The sequence below is a fragment of the Podarcis bocagei genome (assembly GCF_964188305.1).
Source record: "Podarcis bocagei genome assembly, chromosome: 6".
Taxonomy (NCBI): Eukaryota; Metazoa; Chordata; class Lepidosauria; order Squamata; family Lacertidae; genus Podarcis; species Podarcis bocagei.
The window spans coordinates 54,504,136-54,517,684 of NC_138130.1; the positions used below are offsets into that span (position 1 = coordinate 54,504,136).

The 13,549-nt window shown below is 40.7% G+C and overlaps 2 protein-coding genes across 9 annotated transcripts in view; both read right to left on the reverse strand.

The window, feature by feature from the left end:
* Positions 1-13,549, reverse strand: part of KCNE2 (potassium voltage-gated channel subfamily E regulatory subunit 2) — a 232,155-nt gene that overhangs the window by 217,299 nt on the left and 1,307 nt on the right. The window contains exons 1-2 of one of the 3 annotated variants that reach the window (XM_081198837.1): positions 9,535-9,957; positions 5,393-6,788 (exon numbers count right to left, since the gene is read on the reverse strand). In XM_081198837.1, coding sequence (XP_081054963.1) covers positions 6,399-6,776 — 378 coding nt within the window. In that variant the 5' untranslated portion in view covers positions 6,777-6,788; positions 9,535-9,957 and the 3' untranslated portion in view covers positions 5,393-6,398. Of the gene's footprint in view, positions 1-5,392; positions 6,789-9,534; positions 9,958-13,549 lie in introns of those variants that run through there. The other 2 variants (XM_081198836.1, XM_081198835.1) reach the window with 2 other exon arrangements.
* SMIM11 (small integral membrane protein 11) overlaps positions 1-13,549 on the reverse strand; it is a 176,024-nt gene that overhangs the window by 4,659 nt on the left and 157,816 nt on the right. Inside the window, exons 1-2 of one of the 6 annotated variants that reach the window (XM_081198859.1) lie at positions 4,407-4,449; positions 1,984-2,192 (exon numbers count right to left, since the gene is read on the reverse strand). The exons of 1 other annotated variant lie outside the window; for it this stretch is intronic. The gene's annotated coding sequence lies outside the window, so the exon portion shown is untranslated. Of the gene's footprint in view, positions 1-1,983; positions 2,193-4,406; positions 4,450-13,549 lie in introns of those variants that run through there. 4 more of the 6 variants (XM_081198854.1, XM_081198856.1, XM_081198857.1 and 1 more) reach the window with 4 other exon arrangements.

A 13,549-nucleotide genomic window follows, 5' to 3' on the forward strand; every position in this document is an offset into this window, starting at 1 on the left:
CATCCTCTTCCAAAACAGCCCGGTCTCGTCGCAGTTGAAGACCTGCTGTGGAATGTAGCCCTCCAGGAACTCCGCTGCAAAGTCTTCAGCCGCAGAAACATCAGAACTGGCAGCCTCTCCATGCCAGAAAAAAACACACAAGCTTCCAGATTCTTGCAAACCCCTCCCCAACTGTTCCCCCAGCCACCCAGCACACAGAAATTCAAATCCAGAATTTTTTAAAAAAACAGAAGAGTGGCCCAATGGTCACAGAAAATCATAAAAATGCAGGAAAAAAAACAAGCTTCCAGATTCTTGCAAACCCCTTCCCAACTGTTCCCCCAGCCACCCAGCACACAGAAATTCAAATCCAGAATTTTTTTAAAAAACAGAAGAGTGCCCCAATGGTCACAAAAAATCATAAAAATGCAGAAAAAAACACACAAGCTTCCAGATTCTTACAAACACCCCAACACCAAGTCCTTGAATTCCAAACACCCCAACCCAAAATCCAAACCCCCCAAAAAAAGTTTTAAAAGCTTAACTTACCAAATGGCTGCAAAAGAAGTTTTGGAAAAGCTTCAAAAATACCAAAATCTTTAAAAACCTCAAAAAGGGCTACTATGTACACTGCATTCTATGAGTTGCTCCTCGAAGTCAAGTCGCAACTGTATTAACAGTGCTAAGAAAAAGGAAACAAACTTGCAAGACATTTTCGTCTTGCGAAGCAAGCCCATAGGGAAATTCGTCTTGCGAAGCAACTTAAAAACGGAAAACTCTTTCGTCTAGTGAGTTTTTTGTCTTGTGAGGCATTCGTCTTGCGGGGCACCACTGTACCAAATGAATGAAATATTCCTTCCACATGAAACTATAACTCCAGATAAAACATAAGGAAACCAAGCCAGTTAAGATTCCACAGAAAGTTGACTGTATTTTATTTATTGCTACTGAAGGCAGAGAGTCAGTCTATATATTCAGCATAAAGTTTTCCAGTCAGAATGGGACTATATTCATTCAGGTTGCAGCCAGGGTATTGTATATTTGAATGTCCTTCCTCTACGTACAAAGTGGGCATACTAAGAAAATCCTTGTGCTATCTTTGGGAGGTACAGTTCCCGTGTATAGGAGGTATCTAATGTGGGGAAACATTCAAACATGTGGGTGCCCATATGTGCCCACTCAACTGCATAGATCCATAGAAATGGCACTTCTACAAGTGCTGCATAATGATAGCTTAGCACTTGCAAGAAATTGATCTTTTCGTGTGGAAGCATATACTCTTTGGAAATCCCTGGCCATTGATAAGAAGCAGACAACTTCACTGTGTTGTTTTTGGCACCTGCTAAAAACCTTTCTGTTCCAGCAAGTCTACCCAGGCATATGCTTTAAGTGGGTATAATTTAAAATGACTGATTTGGCCCCGATCTACTAGCTTGGCTAGATGGTGTACTAAAGGGTCTCCAGATTTGGTATATTAACCACCAAGATGCCCACAAGATGCCCGGTGGCCAAAAACTGAACTTACCCATCTGTTTTAGTGGCTTGGCTGAATTTGTTTGGCTCTAACAGTGGAGGAGAGAAATGAAAGAGCAGCAGAAGAAGAAGTTAAAGGCTAGGGAATCCAAAACCACTCTGTGTGTATGGAACAAAATAGGAAAAATAAATAATGGAAGCTCAGGAAAAACAGAAAATCAGGCCCCAGAAGCAACATCCAGGCTATTAAACTTGAAAAGTATTTATGTCAGTGTTCCAGAGTCTTCATTTTTTAATGAGACCAGAAACATTTTCCTCTCACACTTCACCCAGCATGCATGGTTTTTTCATCCCAGAGCAAAAAATCAGCAGTGCTTTTATTAAAATAAAATGCCAGTAATGGGAGGGGGAAATAATTTTTTCTTTACTTTTCTGATTTTGTTCAACAGTGAAGTGTTTTTATTTGACTCAGAACCTTTTCATGGACCTTACTCCCCCAAATTTCTATCCAATTTACAATTTGATGCTTACCACCTATTTGGAAGTACGTAACTCATAGATTTCAAGGGAATCTACTTCCAAGTAAGTGTGCTTAGGACTACAGTTGCAGAATGCACATTTATTCTGAAATCACTTGTCTTCTATGTCCGTTTCAAGTACCCACTGTGCAAGATGACTTATAATTTCCAGTACCTTCTCTCTCCAGATTACACTGCTTCTTATACTGTTTTCACCTAGTCCTAGGCAGAAAACAAGAGATGAAAAAAATTGTGTGTCCGATAAGCAAGATCTTCCACTTAATATGTTAACAGAAGTATGAATTCTTTACACTGATATCAGCAGCTTAAAGAGAAACCTTACATGTTCTGTGTTCAAGGTTAAGAACTATCTTGAAAGCCCTGGTATCATGTTTGTTTCCCCACAAAAAGTCAGATAAAGTGTAGATACAAGTAATCTGTACCCATTATGGTTTGTTGTCCCCAAGCTATACATACAGTATCTCTCAGCAAAAGGAGACCAGACTTAATGTCTGGGCTTACTATAAAGTCTGAGATAAAAATGCTGAATAATATAATAAATTATAACAGCCAGTCCCCCTATTTCCCTCTTACAGATTCCAGTTGGGTCAATCAGGAGAGTTAAAACCTCACATGACATGCAACAATAAGGTTCATGTGTAAGACTAAAAATCTTCCTGCACATTGCATGCAGACACATGTAGTTAACCTGCTATTGGTGCTTTAAATAAATAAAAGGTGGGGAGGAGGGAGAGAACAGCTTTAGGACAATTTAGGGCAACCTTTCTCAACCTTGGCTCCCCAGCTGTTGTTGGACTACAACTCCCATCATCCCTGACTGCTGGTCTTGATAGTTAGGGATAATGGGAGTTGTAGTCCAACAACAGCTGGGGACAGAAGGTTGAGAAAGGCTGATTTAGGGTGTGTTCATATTATCACCTTAGGGAACAATGAAGTTGGTTGTTTCTCCCAGTGCCATCTCAGAGTTCTTTCTCTCCTAGCTGTTCACATCAGCACAGCTTCATTAGTGTCAAATTTGTTTGTTTGTGCGCACACTAGCGATTGTCAACAGGGCAGGCCAGATCCTTATTTCCACAAGCCTACCTGTCAATCGCCTGATGTCATTATGACACACATCAAAAGGAAGGCCCTGACTTTACCTGCCTCCCACCTGATGTCAGGAGTGGGGTAGATCAGAGCGGTTTGGGGAAAATAGCCTCATGGACCAAAGGTTTTCCACCACTGCTATATGTCTGTTTATCTGAAGCATATTGTGACTGTTCTCTTCACATTGACACCAACGCTAAAGTTGCAAATTGCTAACGTGGCATAGAGATGTGCCAGTGAGGTCCTCATGTCTGCTCAAGTATACCTTTACAATAACCAGTGGAAGAGCCGCCTTGCTTGTGGCATTGCACCTGTGGAATCACTTTCTCTCTGCTAGAGGACATGCACCAGCAGTTATGTTACTGTAATTTTAATGAAATGTATTATTATGAAATAATATTATTATGTATTACTATGAAATTCCCTTGTGTTTTTTTAATGAGAGACAGTATGAAAATATTTTAAATAAATAAAATACATAAGCATACAATACTTAAATAGATTGGGAAACCAAGTAACTGGTCATGTTCACAACTAGCCAACTAAATGCCCTTATGCAGATAGAAACTTTTTCAATAGCATCAGAGCAGCATAGGATACCAAAGGCAGAAGTGAAGCTTTCTTCTCCCTAGCTCTGTAAATTCTGAGTGCAAAAAGACGCACTTCCTCGCCTGCGTTATAGATAAGCATAGCTACATTTTAAATTGGGCTTTTGCATCTAATACAGAGCTAGTCTGCAGACCAAACCAAGGCTTAGCATGAACACATGGACTCCCATAGAAGAGATTGTGGGTGCTTTGCTCTACTCAGACAAATTACAAGCTGTAACTAAGGTTATGGCTTATCTGGAGAAGATAAACCGTAAGTCTGAGTTAGGATGACACACTGAATCATGGCAGCGCTGTAGCAGCAGACCAACCGAGGGGCAAGGAAGCTACAATGTCCTGTCCCGGAACTCTCACGCCTGTGCAAATTATGCAAGCGGGGGGGGGGGGGGGAGAGAATTTCAGCCACCCAGCTTTTAATGTGCATTGTGCAATCTGATCCCGTGCATGCTCGCCGAAGTAACGTGTCTCAGATTTCACCGGAGCTTACTTTCAAGTAAAGGTTCAGAGAATTAAAGGCACCGCTGCTCAAAGGTGCAGAACGACTGTAAACGTAATAGCCATTATTTGACGATCAGGATTCTTTTAAGAAGGTCAAAATATTGAAAACAAGGCCCACAACGCCATCAACTTCCATGAGTTATTAAAGTTAACATTTAAAAGAAAAACTATTACAAACAATCCTAGCAACGCCACTCATTTTGTGATTTAAAAGCCACACTACCTTACAATCGGCCATTCAACACAGGAAAAGGCTACAGACTACAAGTCCCAGAAGGCTTTGCTGTCTGAAAATACGTCACACAGCGCGTCAATAATTTAAAACGAGATGTTAACCCTTTCATCCCTTGTCCTGCGGGGAGTCAAGCAGCTGTGCTCACAAGCGATGTAACTAGGAAAATTTCTCGCTATGAGAGGGAAGTATGTTAATGAATAAGTAATATATGAAGATACCCGTTTTACTGTTTTCTTGGGAGTGACTATACAACTGTTGGATATGCAAGACAGCTTATTCAGAGAGGAATTAGTACTTCCCTCCATTCCCTCCCCTGGTCCTTTTATATTATCTTAATTTATACATGTCAATAATTTCATTATCTTTAATTAGCTCCAAATTTAAAGGGAAGTCGAGGGATCTGAGTAATCCCAAAATGTGCATTTAATATAGCGTGAAAATGCTTTCCCCCCTTTCTTTTCTTTTGTGTGTGTGGTTTATTTTATTATATGTATGTGATGATAATGTTTAATTGTGGAAATTAGTTTTAAAAAACCCAGAGAGAAATTAGTACTTTCGTTAATTCAAAATGTTGGGATACACATTCTGATATAATAAAGCCAGTTCAAATATAAAATGAAAATGCTAAATGGCAAAGACCCTAGCAGGATCAGTAAGATAATAGGGCTGAAATTCAGTTTACAGTATTTTGAACAAAGCTTAAGGGTAGCATGCAGAAAAGTGCATTTGTGCGTTTTGCAGTAAGGCATCTATGGTCACCAGGAATGTGACTGCAGCTAATTAGAATTTTTGGGATACTACAATCTTCAAAATTATCCATGACAAATAGATGAGTTCACTGACCTGGGCGTATGGGACAGAATCAGCCTCTGTCACCCTAAAGGTTTATAAATGCTAGCAATAATGTTCATAATAATTGTTAGGGAAAGCAGGGAGCCCACAACACTACCAAGAGGCAAGAATGAATAAATATATACATATCATTTGTTTATTTATGCAATTATTTCTGCCCTGCCTTTTGGCTTCAGAGCAGCTGACATAATCAATTTAAAACATAACATAAACAAAACAATCAAATGTACAGAGTGCTGAAATCAACATGCACAGATTCATTACAGAAAGTTAATATTGAGACAGAACCTTGCAGTTTTTGCTTCTGATGTTTACGATATGATGATGAGTGAAAGCGGCTACGATTCCTTTGCAAGCAAGTTTATAGGATGTCCTGGTCTTGTTACTATGATTGGGAAATACCAGTCTCTGAATATGAAGTAGCACAGTGGACTGTAAATGGAACTGTGTAAGTTTGATGAAGCTTCAAATTTTTGCATCCGCGGAGGCCGCCCATGCATTTTAGAACCCTGCATAATTAGGGTTCTGAGATGTGCACGGAGGAACCTTTGTGGACGAAAAAAGCCTCTCCACTTCATTCCATAATTTGGAAGGCAACAGAAGGGAGCAGTTTAGCCAGGACCCTCATTCCTGCTTGTCCTGCTTATGTGATTGCTAACACCTAAAAAGGGTTCTAATATTTTATAAAGGTTGGGTAGGTTGGTTGAAACAGATGAAAACAGGGAAACTGGCTGAAATTATTGTGGTGGCTGGATGTCCTCTCCCATCTTGTTTAGTAAAGCAGCGGCAACATTGTTTGTAGTTTTCACTGAGTCATTCAGTCACTTAAAGAGTCTCAGAGCTGCTACTGCCCTCAACCTTAAAAACAAACAAGGTTCTTCCTACATTAGTCATATAGACTTCAAAATACATAACACATTTGCCTGGAAGTATTTGCTGATGATGGAGTTGCACTCTACAATATCTGGAGAGCACTCTGTTTGGGAAGACTGGTTTCCGTACAATATGATATTGTTTAGCATTTATATTTTTAAAGGTAAAATGACTTAAAATAACACACACACACACAGAGAGAGAGAGAATTCTCCAGTACTACTTCATTCAGGTAGTGGCAATTTCTCCCACAGATCAAGCAGTCTGGGTGCTGGCTTGATCCTTTGCACCAGTATTTTCGTGGATGGTGCATTTAAGGTCATGGTGGAGCAGTGTCTGGTTTTTGAGCTTGTTGCCCCAGTCATCCACAATGTATTGATGATACGGGTCATCAGAGTGCTCTCGTCTCTTTGATTTCACGGTGCTCACTAAGATCGTCACAACAATGAAGGAGAAAATCCCAATCATCACCATGAGGTACATAATGACATAATTTAAGTTCTCAGCATCAAGTGTTGCTTGCAACGTATTTTCTTCAGTTGTGGTATTTCTTCGCCAGCTATTCATGTAATCAAGGAAGGTCTTCCTGAAAGTATCTTCCAGAGCCTTTGTGAAGTTCTGTAAGGTGGCCATATTTTCAGTGAACTGTCATTAAACACAAAAGCATGCATCAGTCATCTTCCTACAGGAGAATCATACATTTGCTACTCTCTTGGGAGAAGGGCATACTGGGGCATTGTTAAGGGGTGCCTCAAGTCCCAGGTCTTTTGTGGTGCGGCTAATTGCTCTTGTCGCTTTCCCTTTCTTAAACTTATTTTTTAAAAAAAACAAAAAAACTTTGCTGATAAGGTGGCTGCTGGGTATAGTGCTGCTGAAATGCCAGCTATTCACCGTCTTAATTTTCCAGAGGCATCAATATATAAAAATTAACATATACAATTGTGTGTCATGGGTGTGTGACCCAAGTCCTTTAAGCATCTAACAACACCCCAGGGGCATATGAAATTCTCTTCAGCAGGTAGAGACAAACTCTGGCCCTCTAGATGTTTGGGACTACAGTTCCCATCACCCCTAACTAACAGGACCAGTGGTCAGGGATGATGGGAATTGTAGTCCCAAACATCTGGAGGGCCGGAGTTAGCCTATGCCTGCTCTTCAGTAGAAGGAATCACAGAAATGAAAATGTGTGTAGCTATGGAACAGAAATTACGTAGTGAGGGGCAGACTAGAATCACTGGGATTCTGCTTTGTAAACTCAAAAGCACATTGGGTCACAGAAATACCAAGTTATGTTACATTAGGCATAAAGAGGCAGTTGTCTTAAAAACTTATTAATTAGTTCCTTCTCATTCTTCTTGTACTTTGAACTTGAAATGCACTTGTGATTTTAAAAAGTCTTAAGAGCAAAAAAAATAATTGCTGAATGCATAGGAAGAAAGATTTAGATCATCTTATTACAAGCATGAGAGAGGATCAGTATTAAGTAGGAAGTTGGGGATTTGATTCATGCTGGGTTTGGTTATCACTCAGTACATCAAATGTTGTCTCAATAAAAATATAGAAGATCAATTTACATAATAAAGTATATAATTATAGGGACAAATTAGGATTCATAAGATAGGCATGTATTAATGAATGATCCTGATGAACAAGATTCTGCTGAAATGTTATGATTAAAAGATGACCCAACTTTAACTGATGAAGCATGGCATTTAGTTTGTGTATACCTTTAAAGCACATTTGAAGCGCTTTCTTTCCCACAAAGAATTCTGAGCACTGAAGTTTACCCCCTCACAGATGGAACATTTCCCAGCAACCCTTAACAAACTACAGTGCCCAGAATTCTTTGAGGGAATGTGGGGAATGTGCTTTTAAGGTGAAGTGTGCCTGCTACCCTAAGCTATAAGGTAGCATCTCTGCTTCAAATTTCAACTCAGCCACTGGGTGGCCTTAAGCAAGACACTGCCTGACAGACATACCAGCTTTTAAGGAGGGGGTCAAGTATCATTACAGTGGTGCCTCGGGTTAAGTACTTAATTCGTTCCGGGGGTCCGTTCTTAACCTGAAACTGTTCTTAACCTGAAGCACCACTTTAGCTAATCGGGCCTCCTGCTGCTGCCGCGCCGCCAGAGCACGATTTCTGTTCTCAAGCAAAGTTCTTAACCCAAGGTACTATTTCTGGGTTAGCGGAGTCTGTAACCTGAAGTGTATGTAACCTGAAGCGTCTGTAACCCAAGGTACCACTGTACTGCCATAATATAGACTTGGCTTCATTCTACCTAATGACCTTGTGTATATTAATCAGATTATATATGCGTTTTCAGCTCTTGGAGAAAGTGTTTGGTCCCAACACAAATCCCTTCCAGGCTTCTCAGTCACCCCACATGACAAGAGATCTGCATGCCCCACTGGCACAGAGGGCCTGATGACCTGCATGATTAAAAGTAACTCTACCTGTCCATTGAACAGTGGCACAGGTATGCCTTCTGGTGCCTGAACTACTTTATGCACACCCTATACCAGCACTGGGCATAGTGTCAGAATGTGGTGTTAATCATTGCCACCTATAGAAAATTGACTTTAAAAATAGGTGTAAGCCATTTTCTGTTCCAGGCACATGGATTTTAAACTATAACATGTGAGTAGGGTGCTGCAATTCATTCTGGCTGTCTTAACATGCAGAAGTTGTTGAATGTCACTTAATCATTCTTGCAGTAAAAGGGTTCTGCTATCTAGGAGGCTTTTAAAAAAAAGCCATAAGCAACATAACATTGCATATTGCATTTTTCAAAATGTCATCCAATCTAATTGTAGCTTAAAGATTTCTAGCGATCGTTGGTCAGAATTAGGGTACTGTTTCTGATTTAATCATTCTGTCCCCAGCCTATAACAATTTACCATATTTTTCGCTCTATAAGACACACCAGACCACAAGATGCACCTAGTTTTTGAGGAGGAAAACAAGAAAAAAAATATTCTGAATCTCAGAAGCCAGAACAGCAAGAGGGATCGCTGCGCAGTGAAAGCAGCAATCCCTCTTGCTGTTCTGGCTTCTGGGATACCTGCGCAGCCTGCATTCGCTCCATAAGACGCGCACACATTTCCCCTTACTTTTTAGGAGGGAAAAAGTGAGTCTTATAGAGCAAAAAATACGGTACTTTTCGGCTGTTTGATCTTATTATACCTTCATTGGTACATATACTTTGCCCACATATACCAAAGCACTTCTACATTTATTTTTAAGTTCTGTGCTTATTCATCTTATGTATTCTGGCTTCACATCTCAAAGCATTTCTCATTTTCACATCAGTTCCTTTCTATCTACTATTTTTCCTGTTTAATTTTAAATCAAAGCTTTAAAGGAAATGAGTCATTGTTACCAGAAACTTACCTCCTCTGTGCTTTTGTATAAAGAAATTCACAGCAACAAAGATTATACGTGAACAGTATCGTGATACTCTTGAATAGAACAGAGAAACCATCAGCTGGAAGAGAATTCCATCTTGTGCTGCTGAATAATTGCCTGGTACTGATCTAACTTTAAAGTAAATGTATTCTTACACCTAATCTCACTGGGAAGTTAAATATTGGCTGACACCCAACAGGTAACCTTCATGCTTGGTAGGGTACATAACAAACTTTTTCAACCTGTAAATCATTGTAATATAAAACTTTAAAGGAACAGTCATGGGTTTTGTGGGTTTTTTTTACAGGGGAGTTACTCTGTACTGAACATTATGCTCAGTAAAGGCTATAATGATGGTATGGTTTGAAATTTAAATTGTTGCTTAGTATAGCTTTAGTGGGAGTGAAGTAAAACAAAAGTGTTGTATCAAAAATAAAAATGGGAGGAATTGGAAATCACCACACAATTTCATCCAAAATGCCCAAACTCATGTTGTAGGGCGGGAGGCTTTATTTCCCTTCCTAAACTCAATTATTTCTCCTCATCAGAGTTTCCTCCCACTGGTATCTCCTGAACTTCACAAACCATGGTAGTATGGTCTCATATTACACAGAACAGCCACATCTCCTTTTGCGCAAATGAAGTACAGAATAGTTTCTGTCTGCTAAGAAGATGGAGAAATGAAATATACTCAGAGTTGAGCGTTGATTTCATGCTCTTTATTTCAGCTCATGGTAAACAGTGAGTGGGTGCTTATCCCAAAAACCTCTGGCTATATATACAGTCATACTTCGGGTTACAGACACTTCAGGTTGCACGATTTCGGGTTACGGACTGCGCTGAACCCAGAAGTACCGGAATGGGTTAGTTCCGGGTTTCGGTACATGTGCAGAAGCGCCAAATTGTGACCCACGCATGCACAGACGCGGCACTACAGGTTGCAAATGTGCCTCCCACACGAATCACGTTCACAACCCGAGCATCCACTGTAAATTATTTACACAATGGGTCCCGTGTGATTGGCTGGTTCAACTCCCCTCCTGGAGCCTGATTGGATTGTTCTTGCAGGCCAATCAGATTGCTGATTCACTTCCTCCTGGAGCCAGATTGGGCGGCTCCTGCAGACCAATCAGGTTGCTGCCTTCTAGGATCCTACCTGCCTATTGCTCTAGGATCCAAGTTCAGTACATAACAAGAAATCTGGCTGTTGTTAACACCATGGCAGCTAAACTTCCCAAAGGTGTTAAACTGTCCCCTGGATGAACATGACTGACTTGTGACTGGCTGTCAAGCAGGACCCACAAGGCTTACTCAGACATACAACCCACTGTGTTTAATTTTCTCCCTGGTTGATCCTGGCTCCCTAAAAAAAGCTCAACAACTTTGGTCAATCCAACCAGTTGTGTTTTTTTTTATAGTGGGAGTAGATCGCAGTCTCTTGGGAGCTAGACATGTCTGCTGTAGAGGATTGAAGCATGAGCAATGCCTGCTGAAATCTCAGAAAAGTAAACCTCTCACACCCTTGAACTGTGGCTCTGATTCAGATTAAGGACCTCTACACTTGGGTTTTAATTTTAAAAAACCATGCTATCAGTTCAAGTGATACATTTGTAGTTTAGATTTCTATTACAGTAAATGAAGAAATAGTTTGAAACCATGAATACATCGTTTGTGAAAAACCCTCAAGTGGTTTGTATGACTTTTTGCAGGAAAAACGGATTGTTCACAGAAGTTGAAATTCCAGATAGTTCAATAACAACAAGATTTTCACTCCTAGTGGTTTTTATTTATTCTTGGGGCACATGAATTTGGAGTTAAAAAACAAGGAAGTGGTTTGTGATATGGCTTCTCTTGTAAAGTTTATGTTGTACCTGATCTTCATTTTAATAGCCTTCTTTCCTTAGTACAATATTGCAAAACCCATTGTTCGCATTTCCTTGTAACTTGGACTCATTTTAGGTGACTACATCATATAGCGAACATCAGTTTTAGATACTTATTTTAGGTACAATATTTTTGTACATAACTGTGGGTTTAGGGGTGTAAGTCTGGAACCCAATTTGTGGGTGAGATGGGAACACTGGCAAAAAATACTTTGCCAAGCTCTGGTTTTGGTTTTTGAAAGTCAGTTTCATTAAAGTCATTTGAATTTGTCAAATTAGATTGTTCAGTTTAGGGAATAAGGTACTTTAAAAATATGTTCCTATGGGCTCCTTCACTTTATTCTATTACAGTCTTATTTTTCCCACCTGCAAAGTGAAGAGCACTTACCTTCACATTTTCTTCCTCTATTACTTTCCCTTAGACAAGCCCATCAAGAGACTACAGTTTTCAAGCCACTTCTGCTGCAGTTTATTCATTGGGGCAATTCCAAAATAAGTGCTGTGAGGCTCTTAGGCCCTCTTCATCTGCATGTATTTATCACTGCCTTCAACATCATTCTGTACATACCTGGATTTTCCCTGACTTGAATAGCTTATTAAATAAACCATTAATACATATGGAACATTCTACCCAGACACTGAGGTCCAGCACCGAGGGCCTTCTGGCAGTTCCCTCACTGCAAGAAGCCAAGTTACAGGGAACCAGGCAGAGGGCCTTCTCGGTAGTGCCGCCCGCCCTGTGGAACACCCTCCCACCAGATGTCAAAGAGAACAACAACTACCAGGCTTTTAGAAGACATCTGAAGGCAGCCCTGTTTCGGGAAGCTTTTAATGTTTGATGTATTATAGTATTTTAATATTCTTTTGGAAGCCGCCCAGAGTGGCTGGGGAAGCCCAGCCAGATGGGCGGGGTATAAATAATATTATATTATTATTATTATTATTATTATTATTATTATTATTATTATTATTATTATTAAGTTTTCTTTGTCCACAGTACAGATGATATAGGGTTCACAAGTAGGACCTAGTCAAGAAAACCATAGTGGGTTCTGCTGCTTAAGACCTTCAGGTACAGAATGAAATTGGGGTATAGGAACTTTTGTCAAATGGAAATATCTTTTACATGCTGGCCTTTTGGCTAGGGTTTCTAGGGGACCATGACTTAGAGAACACACCTTTCAGAGCAGGGTTTGAGTATTGCTTTCCATAGCCTACGGGAATCCCAAAAAAGAGGAAGGAAAAGAATATCTTTGGCTCTTTCCCTTAGCCTCATGAGACAAGCCAGTTGTGGGGTGGAACTAATGTATAGTGCTCTGAGACATACAGTGGTACCTCGGGTTACAAACGCTTCAGGTTACAAACGCTTCAGGTTACAGACTCTGCTAACCCAGAAGTAGTACCTCAGAATGAGAACAGAAATTGCATGCCAGCGGCGTGGCGGCAGCGGGTGACCCCATTAGTTAAAGTGGTACATGAGGTTAAGAACAGTTTCAGGTTAAGAACAGTTTCAGGTTAAGAACGGACTTCCAGAATGAATTAAGTACGTAACCAGAGGTACCACTGTACTCCAACGCAGAATAGAGTAGTTCTACTACTTCCCTTGGGACGCGGGTGGCGCTGTGGTCTAAACCACAGAGCCTAAGGCTTGCCGATCAGAAGGTCGGCGGTTCGAATCCCCGCGACTGGGTGAGCTCCCATTGTTTGGTCCCAGCTCCTGCCAACCTAGCAGTTCGAAAGCATGTCAAGTGCAAGTAGATAAATAGGCACCTCTCTGGTGGGAAGGTAAACGGCATTTCCGTGCGCTGCTCTGGTTTGCCAGAAGCTTAGTCATGCTGCCCACATGACCCGGAAGCTGTCTGCGGACAAATACCAGCTCCCTCGGCCTATAGAGCGAGATGAGCGTGCAACCCCAGAGTCATCCGCAACTGGACCTAACAGTCAGGGGTACCTTTACCTTTACCTTTTACTACTTCCCTTGATCTGGACACTGTGTTTCTGTTGATGCAGTCTAGAATAGCATTAGCAGCAGCAACTATGTAATTACTGATCAGTCAGCTTGAAATTGATACAGGAGACGTCCTTGCTGCTACTGTAATGACTTTCCAAGAGCAGGC